Raw genomic sequence first — 18162 nt, 5'->3', positions numbered from 1 at the left:
CTTGTTATTTGTCAAGCATTGTGTGACATACAATATTTCATTTAATCTTCATGATAACACTTTGTACTAGGTATTAGTTATCACCATGTTACAGTGAAGGAAAGTGATGATAGTAAGTTTTTAAAAACAAGGATAAAATCACATTAAGCAAAAGAGGTAGGCCCCAGCCTCTCCTACTGGGAAGCCCAGATTTTGTTCACCCCACCCAGCTTTATGACCCAGACTGTAGGATTAGAGGTAATACAAAAGATAGGAGAAAAACCAAGGCAACATCTTCTCAAGAAGGGGTAATGGCCAGTCGGCTGGAAGGTTTTCCCTTCTGTAAGATCCATGGTGTCACAAAGCAGACACTGTAGTGTGCAGAGGGCTCCAGCACGGCCTCTGCCAACCAGCCACATGACCAGATAGGTCACTAGGGCAGCCCAAGTCTCTGCTTCCTCAACCATGCAGCCAAAAGGGCTGTGCAGTGCTTTTCAAGTTGCCCTGTGGAGGCCTGGGCTACAGGAGCAGTTCAGGGGGGCAGGATGGACAGCTGGGACTCCCCTCTTCCCCCTTCAACCAGACAAGCTCTGCATTTAGCTGCTGGAAGGAAACCACTGGGCTGGTTAACGTCCATGACTCTTCCAGTTTAGTAGATGTCAGTTGCTCTGTAGATGTCAGTTGCTCTGTTTTTGGAAATTCCCGATGCTGGGAGGAATCAGTGCCATCACGATGCTTGAGTGCATATTGAGGTGGGGGAGAATGGGTTTTTATGCACATGGCAGGGAGCAAGAGCAAGCGAGGGGACGGAGGGTAACGAGGCCGGCTGCGGCCAGCCCAGCTCTGCAGTCACAGTAAACCTGCCTGCGGCCCGGGCTGCCCAGAGGGAATGTAAACAGTCAGAGCAGATGGGAAAGTAAACCAGGTGCCTTGTTGTTACTGCAATAGTGATGCAGTCACAAGCCGCAGGAGCTGGGCTCCACGCTTCTCGCCCCAAACTGTACTTGCTTTTTACTCACTAGGATAGAAGTCTCCCATTCTCTTTTAGTAGTTTAAGATTTAAGCAATTTTCTGTTTCTTTGTGTTTTTCAGATCTTAAATCCAAATTTCATCCAAGAAGGTGAGTTAAAAAGTGACAGAACTGAGTACGTGGCGATTGGCTAAATAAATTATGGCAAATCCAGCACTGAGGTAACACCTTTAAACAACGGTGATACAGTTCTCTACTTACGGACAAGGAAAATGTTTAGGATACACTGTTAGGGTGAAAAAGACCACACCTTGTAATGTGTGTAATGGGATCCACTTTTTGTAAGAAAATATGTGTTTATATAAAGTCCAAAAGGATATATACCAGACTGTTCACAGTAACCCCTGTGTGATGTCACCATGGAGCTTTTTTCTTCTCTTTTTTAATCTATATTTCCTAATTTAATCTAAAATAAACATTTATTACTTTAAAAATACTTTTTCACGGGACACAGGTGACTCTACAGAGTTAAGCTGAAGGTTATTTGAATCGTTACACAACATGGGTGGGGAATGAGAGGGCTGTGTCATAAAATAGCTGTTTTATTCTGTCTGTTCTGAATGATGCAAATTTATGTCGATGTTGATTTGACCACAGTGGCGCCAGAATTCCTTGTGCCCTTAGTGGATGTGACCTGCTTGCTTGGGGACACAGTGACACTGCAGTGCAAAGTCTGTGGGCGGCCAAAGCCCACCATCACCTGGAAGGGTCCAGACCAGAACATCCTTGACACTGACAACAGCTCAGCTACGTACACCGTCTCCTCCTGGTAAGCTAACGTCTCCACGTCAGCAACCCCAGCACCTCAGTGCGGTACCCGGAGGCTAGGTCTGGCATGTAGCTCCTGTTCTGGTTACTTGGTCTCTCAAGAGAAGAGCTGCCCTGGAGCCTATCCTAGCACAGAACCTTTGGGCCCCTCGGAATCTTGTGAAACAGTGGTATACTCAATTCCTTCATTAACTAAAGAACAAATTTCCTAGAAGAAAAAAAAAATGACTTACTCCAAAGTGTGCAATAGAAAACAGAAAATCCAGCCACAAGCATGCTTCTCACAAAGACTATTTAACAAATTTGGTTGACTGCCTCCCAATTATTCTGTTAGTATTTATTGCGGCTAATTAAGAACTTTCTTGCACAGTACTGCTTACAGAGGAAAGCCGTAACAAGCCCTAGATGCTTAAGAAACATTTATGGAAGAAACAGCTAGGATCAAGACACTTCATCCTTTAACTTCATGTTTTTGCATGTGAAATGGTGTTCCCAGCAGAGACTCCCCGGCCAGGTCCTGAAATATCAGTGGACCCAGGGAGCTTAGCGTGAGAGTCAGTGCATGGTGAGGCTCATGAAGATCACCAGGTTTTGTCGTGACCAGTGGGAAGGGAGTGGGGCTGACTGTGACCTCTGCATTTAACCCTTTCAGAGAAGTTCTTCCCCTTGATGTCCTGGACCCCAGGCTGGGGACTACTGGGGAAGTTATTTTGTAGAGGAATTTGCCTTTGCTTAAGTCACTTAATTACTTTGAGGGTCCCACATGTAGAATGTGAAATACTTGAACATTTCATTCTCTTTCCATTTTCTTGTACCACTTGTTATTGATTGTGGACTGAAAATGTTTTAGGACCAAGTTGCTAGGTGGCAATGACACTAGTAATATTGGGGACCAGTATTTGCATAGGACTTGATATATTTCAAACCACGTTCTGATTCTTATCCCATTTTACTCCTCTACTAAGCCTCATTTACAACCAACTTGAGAGATGGGCATGGCAAGAATTTTCTTCCTCTGTATGGCATTGGGGAGATGGAGAGGCAAGGTGTTCACCCAAGTGTGTAAGAAAGTAACAGAACAGGGACTAGACCTTGGTCCTAAGGACTCAGCTCAGCACCCCTTATACTTTTATAGTCACTTGTCTCATTACTGGAGTCTGAAGGGCATCCTTTTCGTGTCCCTAGTGATTCCGGGGAAATCACCCTGAAAATCTGCAATCTGATGCCCCAAGACAGCGGTATTTATACCTGCATAGCAGCAAATGACCACGGCACCACATCAACGTCTGCTACTGTTAAAGTGCAAGGTACAGTCTCTTTGACAGTCAAACATTTTTTGTGCTTTCTTTTTAATATTCATTTTCTAATTCTGGTAAAATACACATAACATAAAATTTACCATCTTAACCAGTTTCAGGTGTACAGTTCAGTAGTGTCAAGTACATTCACACTGTTGTGTAATCCATCTCTGGAACTCTTTTCATCTTGCAAAGCTGAAACTCTGCACCCGTTAAACAATGACTCTCCATTCCTCCCCACCCCCGGCTCCTGGCAACCACCATTCTACCTTCTGTCTCTATGAATTTGTGTTAGTCAAACATTTTAACTGGACATTACAAGGGATCCCTGAGACCTGGGAAGGAAGAGGTACATTGTGAAAGTTCCAAAGCATAGTTCCAGCAAATGGGAACAGAATGAATCTTTGATAAGAGCTGTCCGTGCCCTACTGTACACCTCCTCAAGCCTAGTTCTCTGACCAAGCTTTCTCTCCAGGGTGCAGCATTTAGTCCGAGGAAGAACTTCTGACAACAAGGTATATCTCCCAGCTCTCCCTCGGGCCTAGGGAAAGGTGTGCCACTCGGTGGAGAAGGTCATAGGAAACATTTGAGACACAGGTTAGGTGTCAGCATTCCCTAGGTGACTTTCAGCCTTGGTGTAAAATGCCAAGTTCTGCAGAAATAGCATTTGACCCTAATTTCTGTCCCCATAGGTGTTCCAGCGGCCCCTAACCGCCCCATTGCCCAGGAGAGAAGCTGCACCTCCGTGATTCTCCGCTGGCTGCCCCCATCCAGCACGGGAAACTGCACTATTTCTGGTTACACCGTGGAGTACAGAGAGGAAGGTGCGCCGTCTCCCCCTGCTCTTCTTTTTCTATCTTCTCTTTCTCTTAAGGAGGGCCCTCAGAGTCATAAAACTATTTGCCTCTATGCCTTTCATCAGCTATTCCTTCTCGTGTCTCCCAACTCAGCACAAAGGCCTCAGTGCGGGGCTACAGCCACCTTTGATCTCAAACACCGAGCAGGGTTTCTTGCCAGAATGACAACGACTCATGGCAGGTTGCAAAGTACCTTCACGTGCACTTCTCTACTTAACCAGCCCGATCACCCAGACAGGGACCATTGGGCCCATTTTACAGATGAGGAGGCTAAAGCTTAAAGAAAGTTAAGAAACACGAGGCTGGGGTTCATAAGAGGCAGGGCTGGCATGAGAACCCAGGTCTCTAGTTTGCTAATCTGTGATCTTTCTCCCAGAGAAGTGACTAAGGTGGCAAAAGCAGAGCTCTACCCCACCTCCACCCGCCAACTTTACCCCCAGACAGACTTTAGAGGCCACTATATATATATGATGACTTTTCAAGTTGTTCAGTTTTTAAATTTGTTACATTTACATGCTAAGAGTGCATACATTTCCTTAGCAGTTAGAAGCAACTATTATCAAGAAGAATTAGTTGAAATGAGAAGCTGCCAGGTAGCTCTAATTGCTAATAACACCTCTCTGAACCGTGTGATGAGTCACACACCTGAATTGAAAGCAACTGTTTGCACCTGGAACCAGAATCCTCTGTTTTACTCTCTGTTACTCTTCTTATTTTAACCCTTCTATCTTCTCTTAAACAGGCCCTCTGCAGTTATAAAGGTATTTATGTTTGCCCCTTTCTTTAGCTGTTCACTGTGTCTCTCAACGCAGCACAAAGGTATCGATCGATGCTGAGCTGAGAGACGTTATCTCCCCAAGCCTGTATTTCCCTTAGCATTATTCAGGTCATAGTTCATAAGATGAACTAAGTTCTCTCGGGAAAGTTATTTAATCATTCTGAGCCTTGGTTTCTTTATCTGTAAAGTGAGATTAATGCTCCCAACCTCATAGGATTTCTGAGGATTTAAGTGAGAAGGTTAAATGAGAGAATTATGGGAAGACTCCTTCCACAGTATTTTACATGTACCTAATGCTCCATATATGTTCATTTCCTTTCTGTTTCAATTGCCAAATGCATATTTTCTCTCACTTTGTTATTAATTTACAATATACTTTTCTGGCCTTATTAAAAGTGTGCCTGCCATGTGTGCTTCTGTAAATTCTGCATGCTCTATGTCTTTTCACTCCCCCATGTGCCCATTTGAAAATGAACAGACTCTACAGGCCAGCTGCTTGCACCGCTCTCAGGACGTGTTCAGTCTTTTAGGAAATTGAACCCAAACCTGCCACAGTTAGCCCACAGGCTCTCAAGGCCCGAGGCAGTGACCACAACTGTCCCTTGAATGGAATGTGTCACTTTTCCTTTCTTTGTTTGCTGAAGGTCTTTGAAACAATGTGCCTCTGGCCTTTCCTCTTTCCTTCTCCTCGGAAATTGTGCCCTAGGTTCCCAGGCCTGGCAGCAGTCGGTCGCGTCGACCTTGGACACTTACCTTGTCATTGAGGACCTCAGTCCTGGGAGTCCTTATCAGTTCAGAGTCAGTGCCAGTAACCCCTGGGGGATCAGCCTTCCCAGCGAGCCCTCAGAGTTCGTGCGACTTCCGGAATACGGTGAGTCCCAGCCATGCCCAGTACCCCAGGCGACAGAGACAAGACACCTGGCCGACTGTCACATACTCAATGGCACTGGCTGCCCACTGGCGTGTCACTGCCCACTGGCAGTGTCAATAGGCCACTGAGCTAGAGGTGACCTGGATTTGCTTGTCGGCTTCTGCCAAGTAGCATTTCAGAGGCCTCACGAAGAGTGTTTCCGTAAAGTACAGGGCTCAAGTTAGAGCCGCCACCCATGTCTACCCTGGGCCTGCCAGGTTCCCGGGCACCTGTGTGTGTCTCCAGGAACCAAGAGGGGCAGGCAGGGGCCGTGAGTCACATGGATGCTACCGACCCTCTTCTGAGACGGGAACACCGAGCCACCTCTTCCCTGGGAACCCCTGCCGGCCTAAGTGTACCTCAGCCCCACTCACCAATTTAAAACGGGGAGAGGAAAGCAACCTGCCTGAAGGATTTGAGTCAAAATGAGTATTCAGTAGTTTCTCCACCCCCAACCCTCCCAGAATGTCTTGTTTCAACATGGATATGTTTTTACGTAGATGTGTTGAATAACTAAGATATGCATTTAAGTAGCTGCACATGAGTATTTTACAAACGTGGTCCCCCTATTCATTATCTCATCAAGCCACCTTGGTCCCTGGGACATTTGGTAAGAGGAAACTTGTTAACCTAAAGACATCTCCAAATAGCAAGGTTTTGGGCAGTGCAGGGCAGTGGACTGCGTATGTTGGGGCAGGGAGAGGAGGTCACTGTGGTTAAAAGACAGTGAATGTGCGTCTTTGGGTTAAGGGCATCCTGGAGTCTCAAGAGGAGCTGTGGACCCTCTAGGGCCCCAGGCTGCAGCCCCGCCCCCATGGTTAGCTCCGGAAATGCTCCCCAGGCCTCTCCCCACTGCCAGCCCGGCTCAGCTCTGCTCCCAGGGGCCTGTGACTCACTGGGAAACCTTGGCCCCGGTTCTCTATTTCCTGAGAACTCAATATGGGTAAGCCATGTCCAGGCTCAGCCCGGCTGTGCTCTGGGCAGCCTGAGGTGACCGGGGTCAAAAGAGACATGCTGCAGCCTTGACTACTCTGCTCCCAGGCCACTGCCTAAATCCTGCCCAGGGATGACTGCTGCTTCTGTTTTGCTTCTTTTTGTGAGCCTTGCTCCCCAGCAGTCAACACAGATAGATATTGGTGTGCGTGCTTGTGTGTGTGTGTGTGTGTGTGTGTGTGTGTGTAAATCATTGCCAGGGAATTAATGCATCATACAAGGTAATACCACCGAAGATTTTGGGTTAGGCTAAATCACTCAATACACCAGATAAGCTCATTAATGCTGAGAACAAAGGGGTGAGAAAGCAGTTTTTAGAATGTTTTGAGCACGTTCCTTTCCTTTTCTCCTTGGCCGTATAACTCTTCCCCTTTCCTCTCTGCTGCAACCTCCCTACAGCCCTGATTCTCACTGGCTTTTCTAGGCCTTTCAAAGTGTTTTCCTTTCTCCCTTTTAATTTTTTCTAGCAGATTTCTATTTGACAACACCCAGAAGTTACATTTCTGATTGTTCGGAGTTTTCCCTTGGTTTATGGAGATGGTACAGGGAGTCTGACTCTGTCATGTCAGTTTCCCCTTGGATAATATTTTTTTAAGATAACGTTTCAGAGAATTGGGGCATTTTCCCACTGAGTTAAGATTCCATATTTAGTCATGAGAATTGCTTTGGGGGTGATGCTGGAGCTTTTCTGTTAACCTTTTCGTTATTCTTACACGGCTTTCTCAATACGATACATGGATTCTTTCTCTTCCAAAGATGCTGCTGCTGATGGTGCCACCATTTCTTGGAAGGAAAATTTCGATTCAGCTTATACGGAGCTGAATGAAATTGGAAGGTAATAACCCAGTTTTCTGTTCCTTTATTCATGAACACTTAAAAACATCACATGATAATGGCGACTTCTTGTTTTGTGTTTCTTTCACTAGGTGCATTTTCTCTATACTAAGAAAAAACTAACATATTTATGTGTATTTTCTATGGTTCTTTTTCTAACTGCTTGCACTGAGGTTCTCAGCCTTTCTACTTTTCTAATATAAGAATTTAAGGCTCAATCTTTTCTTCAAAGTACAATTTTAGCTAAATCCTGAGCCCTGATATGTGGCGTTTTCATAATTCAGTTCTAGGTATTTTTCTTTCAACTATGCTTCTTTTCTTTGACCCAACTGTAGAACTGTTATAAAACTTCCAAATGTATGAGATTAAAAATTGTCTTCTTACTACTGATTTCTAATTTAATTGCTTTGTGATTGGAGAATTTGGTCTATATGATACTGATTCCTTGATTTTTGTTGGGACTTGCTTTATGAGTAGTATATGGTCAATTTTCATAAGAAGTTCCATGTGTTCTTGAGAAGAATATATAAGCACTAATTGTTGGGTACAGGTCTCTCTCTCTTTTGGTTAGAAGAATGTGTCCTCAAAAATGAAAAGGATAGAAATGTGACTTTTAACAGAATAGTGAAAAATAATGTATCACCTGTCTCACAAAATCGTTGATGGGAAGGTTTTACATGCCTGTGATGTATTGGTCTCCAGGAGGTCTAGGTGAGAGAATGTGGGTAGATCTTACAAGTCACCCACCCTCCTGTGATGTGTAAATAAAAGAGCACTCACTAGCAACGGGCCATTAGCATCCTCTCCATCTCTGATTGACGTCTCTCAATGAAGGGTAAAATTTCCTACATGGTTGTGACAGAGGTTGTGGAGAGAGCAAAAATGTTCATTATTCCCATTTCTTAGGCAGGAGTAACAATGTAATTCCCTGCCTTTTGTTACAGCTCCTCTCATCAAAAACCAGCTTTAGCTCTACTTTCCTATCTTCTTTGTGTAGCCAAACAGAAAAAAAAAAAAAAAGCCAGTGGAAATTTACATGGCGATGATGATGATGATGATGATGATGATGATGATGATGGTGATGATGAAGCTCGTCGAGTAATGTAGTATTCTGGATACCATGCAGATAGTATACAAAAGTTATTTAAGCTAATCCTTACAACACCATGAGGTAGTGTTTGAGTAGATTTCCAGTAAAGGAAACTCAGGTTCAGGAGGTCAAGTAACTTTCTCAAGGTCCCACAACTAGTACGTGTAGAACCAGGATTCAAACCCTGGGCTACCTGACTTTAAGCCTGTGCTTGTTTTACTAATATATGTTGTTTCTCATCATAGCAACTTTTGTCAAAAGTAAGTTCTAGTAGTTGAAATCTAGTTTGCTCCATGATATTAAAGATTGTGAAGCTACGTATGACCCCAATAATAAGCAAATCAAATCCCCATCTGGTTCTAAATGAAATTGGTTCCACCACCTGGATGTACCGGTTAATTCCTCCCCAAGGCATGTATTTGCTGTTGATAGTCATAGGCTAAGGCATGTTTTACCTAGAAGAGATGGACATTTTGATATTTCTTAAGGGGAAATCAATTTTCTGATCTGTTCAAAGCAATTGATGTTTTTTTTTTTTAATTTCATCTCCAATAACCTGAAGCTTTCCCTCTCTCCCAAGTATAGTCTTCATATTTTTAGCAGATCCTTTAAAATGCTATATATTAACAGAATGGAAATAAAACATATAGATACTTACATGAGATACATAAAAGATATCTGTGCCAGGGACATGTAAGTGAGTCAGCTTTCTCCATCACACCTAAACCTAAAATTCTAGATCTATATGACTATCTTGTTAAAGATAGCTCTCCAGTAATTAAGTATTACAAAAAACAAAAAAGAAATAGCTTCACTCCTATAGCCCATCCATAGACGCAAAGAGCACTTGAGCATGGCATACTTAACCAGAAATAAACTATATAGGCACCATTGCAGCTTAAAGAAGCCAAAGACTTATCCCTTGGAAATGCTACCTGGTTACCTGTACAGGATCCAAAAAGGTAGCAGTACCAGGCCTCCAGATAAGGATGGCAGGTTGGACACAGGCATCCATTTTCATTCCCTCCTGAGACTTCACTGAATCTACAGTAAAGGATTTTTTTTAAGCAGGCACGTAAAGATGAGGACATTGGAAGAAGAGATAGCAAGTATTAGAAGCAGAAAAAGAGGTGAAAGTGACAAATGACTGAGAGACCTGAGAAACTCAGTCCAAGTCAGTTGTGGGGTCAAGTGAGAGCCAGTGTAACTTTTGCAGCAGAATTCCCGGAAGGCTCAGGGGCTGGCAGCATCCAGTACCTCTGGAAATATGTGTAAAGAAGATGCTAAAATTGGAAGGGTTGTCTGAACCTTGTGTGAGAAGAAGTTGTGGCTCCAGACCTCCTCCCCAGCTTCAGGTAGCTGTGTGATTGTCCTTCCCAATCAAGGAAAAGACTGGAGATTTATCCCCTGGAAAGGGTGAAACAGAGTGCCTCTGTTCTCAGGGACACCAGCCCAACTGAGGGCAATGGAACCATACTCCAAACAGGGCCACTGTGAGAGTATATAAATGCTAGATTCTGAGGACCCCTGCTGTCCTACCCACCAGGCCTCCAGAGGTGGACAGCCAGGGCTTCACCTTCCAGGCAGAAAGTAGGAGGGTCTTTGGGGAATCTGACCAGCTCAAGAGGAAAGACTTAAAGATACTGACTTTGGAGTTTCCCCTGACAAAACAGTCGGTTCAGATCACCCTACAGTGAAGGTCAAGTTGACAGGCTCCACCCACACACACAGAGCTTCCAAACAGCGTTTTAGTCCCCAGCTTTTAAAATGAGCCAACCACTGATGCTGGCCAAGATGGAGTAAGCCCATTGTAGCCTTTCTCTCCCACTGGCTACAACTAGAATCCGTGGATGAAATACAGATAGCAACTATCTGAGCATTCTGAAAAGTAAGTAACAGAGAGACTGGGGAGGGAAGTTAACACCTGAAAAAAGACAAGGGCAGTGGCAGTGAGTTTTCTGGGGTTTTTTGTTTTGAGGAGTTTTTGGTTTTTTGTTTTTCTCCTGATCTCTTAGCTTTAACCCAAGGGTGAGCTAAATCAGTGAACTGTGCAGCATGCACAGAGAGCAAAATCTCCAAGAGAAATCCATCTTTATGGCCAAAAGACAGGAAGAGAGCAGGGGGATTCCTATTTTTTCCCCTTTCTTCTTTCTCTTACTCTTTTACCCACAAGGGCATTCATGTGGAAGTGTATGAGGATGCCAGAGGCTAAAACTCTTGACAGAATCCCATATTTCTGGCCAGCGGAACTATAGAAAGTGTCCATTTGAGCCAAAGAATGTGGGAGAAATCTCAGTGAGGAGAGAGCTAAATATTTTCATAAGAATCATATGCAAAGGATTAGGAATAATAATGCTTTGAACATTAACAGTTAACATCATCAATCACACTAGAAGTTAGAAGGCAATAGAATAATTCCTCAAAATTTTTTTCAACCTAGAATTATACCCAGCAAAACTAACAGTCAAGTATAAATGTAGAATAAGCATGTTTTAGATATGCAAATCTCAAACAACTTATTTCCCATGCACTCTTTTTCAGAAAAGATTGACGAATGCATTTTACCACAAAAAGGAAAAATAGTCATAGTTTACTAGAGGTTTAACTGTGACCAACACTGACATAGTTGCAATAATGGAAACACTGAATATTGATTACAATATAATTCTCTTGGGGGGACAGGGGATGGGAAAAGTGGTTATGTGATGGGGACAAAGGAAGGAAAGAGACTAAAATCTCATCTTCTATAGTGGGATGTCAACAGATAATAACTAAAACTGAAAAATCAAGAAATAGCCATACAAGACATACTATATTTAGAGTCATAGAAGTAAGTACCTAAATAATCAGCAAAATATACTGAAGTGATGTATTAAACTGCCTCTAGAGGAAGAAAAATGGGGACAGGTGGAGGATGAGACACTATTGTTTTTAATAAGAAACTTTGTTAAAGCTAATTGACTTTTTAAACCACGGGGATGCATAACTTTGATACACACAAAATATATTTTAAAAATTAAGGTAGCAGTACCTTGACATAACCACTAATTCAGGAGATCTCTCCTCAGCAATCAATTGTTTTCCTGCATCCAAAGTCCTCTGGAAGGAGGTGACCTATAATAAACAAACAAGAGAGGGTGCTGTTAAAACCCAGAATGGCAGTTTATTAATGGATGATGTAAAACAGAACTGCCAGTCTGACCAAATACTTGTTCACTATGCCAAGAATGATGTCTGACATGTAATAGGCATTTGATTAATATTTGTCTAATACTTGCTTTATTAATTAGGGCTTTCTCTTCTTTGGGGAAAATCTATAGTAAAAAAAAAAAAAATTATTATTATCAGGAAGTTGCTTGGTGAACACAGAGCCAGGTCAAGGAGTCTGTTGGACAATCTTAGTAGTGGCCATGGTGTCTGATGCATTCGTTTCTGCTAGAGGAGTGGACTGCCCTTTGGACTGCTCACTCCTCTGCTCTTGGGTTAGGGCACCTCATGAACAGGCTTTGGATGATGCTGCCTTGTCACCTCTTTGACCCTCCCTCTCTCTGCTTCCATTGCTGACCAGTTTCTCCATCTATCTCACTCTCTTACTACCTTCCATAGGCCTACAGGTGAGTCTGGGAACCATTCTGTCTATTTCAGCTACAGTTAATTTTGTTAGATATAAAAATGGCATGGTGGTTATATATTTTCAAATGTCCTTGTCAACTAGAGATGCAAACCAAGTATTTATGCAAGAAATAACATGCACTTAAAACACTCCAGAAAAAAAAGGGCAGGAGGTGGGAAAAGAATAGGTGAAAGGTTGGCAAAATGTTGATAATTGTTGAAGCTGGCTGCTGGGTGCACCGAAGATCTGTTCTACTATTCTCTCTACTTTTGTGTATATTGGAAATTTTCTGTAACAGAAGGATCATAAATATAAAATAAAATGAAAAACTTGCCTCTTTAGAAAATGTTTTGAAATTACCATAAAGCAGAATTCCTCCTTATTTAACATTGTCACTGTTATATTTTATAGAAATATACTCTGTTCAGAAGAGAAAACTGAACCTGTGGTTGATGTTCAAAATGACAGAAAAATATACTGACTAAAAATATTATTTAGTTTTTTGCATCTCAAAGAACCCTAAAATGCTAAGAAAGGAAAGATGGCTTTTCTGAATGATAACATTATAATTAAAAATACAGAAAAGTAGATTCCTAATAAAATGTTACTGTCTAACCACTTCGGATAAAACTTCTCATATCCTTGAATAAAATTATACCTAGCTGATTGAGGAATCTTGGCAAAACACTTTCTCCCTTTTGTTTTCCAGAGGCCGGTTCTCCATAGTAAAGAAGTGCATTCACAAAGCTACTCGCAAAGATGTTGCTGTGAAATTTGTTAGCAAAAAAATGAAGAAAAAAGAGCAGGCTGCCCACGAGGCTGCCCTACTTCAGCACCTGCAGCATCCCCAATACATCACTCTCCATGACACCTATGAGTCCCCCACTTCCTACATCCTGATTTTGGAACTGTAAGTATAGACGTCATCTCTCGAAGGTGGTCCCCAGCTATTTGGGTTATTTCTTGCCCACAATTAATGGAAATGGCAGTTACATTTCATACAGTGTCTTCTAGTTTACAGAGTGTTGTATGTAACATGCACTCTCCCCTCCACTGTATAAAAATGTTATTCCCATTTTATAGATCAGAAAATCAAGGATAAGGAAGATCATTAAAAGTAGCTCCTTAAAACTAGGAAATGGAGAAGCTGGGACTTGAACCCACATCTCTCTCACTCCAGTTTTCATCTTCTTTCTCTTATGGACTCTTGGGCTGGGCAGGAGTTTAGGAAAAGCTTATTGACAATGGGCTTATTGACAGGGGTGGAGTTGAAATGAAAGAGAGGGGTTTGTGCATCTATCCACTGCCATAGCATCCTCAATCTACCACCCAAGAAATTCCTTTAAGGGTAGAATCTTACCCTCAAAACCTTCCACTCATTCCAGATTTTCTAGGGACTCAGGCAGCCATATACTTGGGGCCACATACTGGGCCCCAGAATAGACCAGTAAGGTCACATCCTTCCCACTTCTTTCCCAAGCTAAGAACAGAGATCGTGCTCTGTGGTTTAGGGAGATCTTACAGAGGCTAAAGAGAACAATCTTTTCAGAAGTATGGAGCCCTCGTAGAAACGTTGTCTGATTGGTGTTGATGAGGCCCTGTGCCTGGAGAGGAGATAGACATTTACACCGAAGACCAGTGCTGTGTCTGGCTCCACATGAACCTACGTTCCGTAGAGAAGCACCTCCGTTTACACCTTTCAACTGTCATTTTAGTCTTGCCCTTGTGTGCTTGTTAGTCTAGGTGTGTGTGGTGGGGGAGGGAGGGGTTCGAAGCAGTAACTTTCTGTAAATTTATTTATGATGAAAAAAAGAAAGCCAAAATGCAGACATCTTAGGCTACAGTTTTTAACTGGTTGAAAAGAAACAAGAGGAGACAAAACCATCACTTAGTAATTGTAATCCTTTTGTGATACTTAACTTTCTATAGCTGTGTAGTAGCTGGTAAGTTGTCACTTTGTGTTTCTTTTTTTTAATTGATAAAAATAAGTTTAATTTATATGCACATTAACCACTTATTCTGACCTCATGCTTTGCTATTTAGTCCAGTTCTTTTTTTTTTTTAATTTTTATTGGAGTATAGTTAAGAGTGTCACTTTGGATTTCATAAATACATTTACAAACAGCCTTTCAGAGCCTAACCTGTTTGTTAAGAGCTTCCTAACTCAAAAGGTACATTCTGTTGACAGTGAACTATGTTTGTTTACAAGTGACAACATGTTGTACTTGAGTTCCAATAAAAGGTATTGTCACTTGTGTACCAACCAAGGTGGTACAGCAGACCCAGAACCTTTGCCTCTTCAGACTTGTCAATTACCATTCTGAGGGAAGGTGTTGACTACCAGGCTGCCACAGAGTAATGGAAAGAAGCTGTTCTTGGCATGGAGAACCTGGGTTCTAATTCCAGCTCTGTGATTTGGGGCAGTGTACTTAGTTTCCTGGGCCTCAGGGTCCTCATCTGTGAATTCTGAAGATGTTTCCGCTTCTCAGAGATGTTGCAGGGGTTAACTGAGATGAATATTGCATTGAACTAGTTTATCAAACATTTACTGAGCACTCACTATGTGCCACCCACTGTGTAGACCTGGGCCTGGGTGGCAGGAACAAAGATGAAATGTTACATTTCTTGCCCTTGAGGAGTTAGAAGTCTAATGAGAAAGTTCATAGGTAAATGAATGATTTCAGCATAGTCTGGTAAATGCATATTTTGGAGAGAGTTGTGTGAGAACATAGAGAGGGGCTTGGCTGGACTTGAGGTTCAGGGAAGATTTGTGGAGAGGCAGTACCTGAGCTAAACCCTGGTTATGCCATGACTGTGCGTACCCCTTTGGTGGCCATCCAAATTGCTGGTAGAGCTTTTCTCTACCAGGCAACTGAGGTTCTGATTCCCTAGTCTATGGAGGGACCTGGGCATCTGCATTATCTAAGAGCTCTAAGGATGAACTTGGTGGCTGAGACTTTCTGGTCTCAGAGTAGAGCTACTGTTAACTTCTCCCTAAAATGCCCTAAGAAGTTCAGGGGGCTGCATCTAACAAGCCCAGTCCTACTCCACTCCATGCTCACCACCCCTATCCCACCCTGGCAGGGTCAGAGGAAGGCAAAGGGGGCCTTCATGGGACCTAGCCTTTGATCCTGTCAAGGAAAGCAGGAGAAGAGAACAAGTTTGTGGGAAGGAACAAGCCAGAAAAGAGAATGGAAACTTGGCAGGGGGATGTCAGCTGTGTTCAAAAGTAGTTTCTGACTCTGGCTCAGGCTCCTCTGCCTGGGCCTTTCCTGGGGATGGGCCTTAATGGCCCAATGCATATTAGAGACCAGCTGCCTGACATCTGGTCACTCCCTGCTAAAGAGGGCCCAGAGCACCTGAAAATAGTTGCCATTTATTGTGCACTTACTATTGCTAAGAATTATGCTTAAATGCCTCATTGTCTCACTTGATCCTTGGACAGTCCTCATAATGAAATAGGTATTATTATTGTTGTTGTTGTTACTCTTACTTTAAGGATGAAGAAACCAAAACACAGAGAGTTTAAATGACTTGCTCCAAGCCGCCAACCTGTTAGTGGCAGAACCAGGATTTGAATCCAGGTCTGGCTGGCCCCTTGTACCAGGCTTTCAGATATAGTTTTTAAGATTGGAAAGTTGCCCAAGAGGGATGGGATTCAAAAGGGGGGTCAAGAATGCCAAGATCAAACTTTGCCTAGTTTCTATTTTTCCCCAACTAAAAATTAACAAGTAAAAGCTATTTGCAAGACATATATGAGGTTCCTTGAAGCCACCAGATTCCAGTTATTCAGACAATTGCAAGATCTCTCTCTCCCTCCTTTCTCTATTTTGCAATCTAACCTCTCTTAAAGGGGTGTCAGACCTTTTTCCTTGTGAGCAGTTTCAAAAGTTAACGAAACATAATGTGTCTTAAGGTTATACAGATTTCTTCCCTGAAGCATGCATGCATCTATCTATCTATCTATCTATCTATCTATCTATCTATCTATCTATCTATCTTTTTCATATAAGTTCTGAACATTGCACTAACTTGGGCTCTAACTAAAACACGCATGTGTTGCAACATTGATCTTCATTTATAATAGGGAGTAGGAGAAATGTTAGCAAACTTACAGATTTTTGTGTGCGTTATTTTTCTGTTTTCTCTATAAACATATTTCCTTTGTCTTTTCCTCCCTATTTTCAGGATGGATGACGGCCGACTCTTAGACTACCTTATGAATCATGATGAGCTGATGGAAGAAAAAGTAGCTTTCTACATACGAGACATCATGGAAGCCCTGCAGTACCTTCACAACTGCAGGGTTGCACATTTGGACATAAAGGTAATAAGAAGCAGCAACCCTAGCAGGGAAATGGTTAAGTCTAACCTGCCAGTCATTACCCTTGAGGGGGGTAAATTCTCATTTTATTTACTTACATTAGAATCCCTATGAATATTAAACACAAAATGGGTTGTCACAATTTAAGTGTGTTATTCGTGAATTAGTGAGAACACTCCAGAGTCACATGACACCTGGGGTTAGAGAAGGTAGGGAGGCTTTAACCACTTTGTCTAACTTTATAGAAGGAATCCACTAAATGTCACCATCTTTTTCAAAAAGAAACCCCTCTTCTCCAAAATAAATAACTTATTCTTTTCTTGATTTAGTGCAAAATAAATAATTTATTCTTTTCTTGATTTAATGGCAAGTAAGGGCTAATTAAGAAGACATGATTTCCAATGTCAAACAACTTCCCTAAAGCACCATTTAACCTCAGAGTTTAGTTCAGTTTGAACATAGGGAATGTCCCATACACTACAGGCTTTATCAAAGAATGGCAGAACCGTGTCTGAATGGATGGAGTCCTACTGGTAGTCAAAACAGAGAGCTGAACTTGCCTTCTCTTATCCCCGCCTCCTTGGATCTCCGCAGCCTGAAAACCTGCTCATTGACCTTCGGATTCCAGTGCCTCGAGTGAAGCTCATTGACTTAGAGGACGCTGTCCAGATCTCAGGTCACTTCCACATCCACCACCTGCTTGGGAACCCTGAGTTTGCTGCCCCAGAAGTGATCCAAGGCATCCCTGTGTCCCTGGGCACTGATATCTGGAGCATCGGGGTTTTGACTTATGTCATGCTGAGCGGGGTCTCCCCCTTCTTGGATGAGAGCAAGGAGGAGACATGTATCAACGTATGCAGGGTGGATTTCAGCTTCCCCCATGAGTACTTCTGTGGCGTGAGCAATGCTGCCAGAGATTTCATCAATGTGATCCTACAGGAAGACTTTCGGAGGCGGCCCACGGCAGCCACCTGCCTGCAGCATCCATGGCTGCAGCCCCACAACGGCAGCTACTCCAAAATCCCCCTAGACACCTCCCGCCTGGCATGCTTCATAGAGCGCCGCAAGCACCAGAACGACGTTCGGCCTATTCCCAACGTCAAGAGCTACATTGTCAACCGGGTAAACCAAGGGACGTAGCCATCTCCCAGCCCTCGAGGTTTCACATGGAAGTGCAGTGTGAACCAAAGCAAGACTGAATGTGTCTGTAAATAATTCTGTTCATTATTTCACTCCACGTGGTTTTCTGGATTGAGAGATGTACCTCTTAAACCCCTTCAGTGGTTTTTCAGGGTCTGAGCAGCAGTAAAATCACCCTAAATCCAGGGACTTTTCAGAAGGTCATCCGGAAGAGATACAGATGCAAAGAGTCATGGAAAGTATTCAAAAGAGAGGCAAAGATAAGAAGAATAGCAGCTGTTATGAAATTTTAATTGCGTGTTCCAAAATGAGTGGTTAACTGGGCAAAACTTCAGCTCACTGAAGTGAGTATAAAACGTTTCCACCTTTGCCGAAATTTTAAGCAAAAAGTTCTATTTAACAGAGATGTCATGTATGTCAACTATACTGGATTAGATTACTTAGATATAGTTTCTTAATAGGATACATGTACACATACAGTAAAATATATCACATTCAGCTTTCAGAGTTTTATAATATAGAGATATATATGAAATCAATCATAAGTA

The 18162-nt window shown here is 42.7% G+C and overlaps 1 protein-coding gene across 1 annotated transcript in view; it reads left to right on the top strand.

The window, feature by feature from the left end:
- The window catches only part of LOC137766391 (kalirin-like), a 109035-nt gene extending 91421 nt beyond the window's left edge, over positions 1-17614 (top strand). The window contains exons 19-27 of the mRNA XM_068546595.1: positions 1072-1099; positions 1607-1778; positions 2963-3084; positions 3768-3899; positions 5417-5581; positions 7370-7448; positions 12860-13060; positions 16339-16477; positions 17069-17614. Coding sequence (XP_068402696.1) covers positions 1072-1099; positions 1607-1778; positions 2963-3084; positions 3768-3899; positions 5417-5581; positions 7370-7448; positions 12860-13060; positions 16339-16477; positions 17069-17614 — 1584 coding nt within the window. The remainder of the gene's footprint in view (positions 1-1071; positions 1100-1606; positions 1779-2962; positions 3085-3767; positions 3900-5416; positions 5582-7369; positions 7449-12859; positions 13061-16338; positions 16478-17068) is intronic.
- The last annotated feature ends 548 nt before the right edge of the window (positions 17615-18162 follow it).

Source organism: Eschrichtius robustus, chromosome 6, assembly GCF_028021215.1.
Source record: "Eschrichtius robustus isolate mEscRob2 chromosome 6, mEscRob2.pri, whole genome shotgun sequence".
NCBI classification, from domain to species: Eukaryota; Metazoa; Chordata; class Mammalia; order Artiodactyla; family Eschrichtiidae; genus Eschrichtius; species Eschrichtius robustus.
Note: the sequence above shows the minus strand (reverse complement) of the source record. Positions and strands in the feature narration are given on the sequence as shown.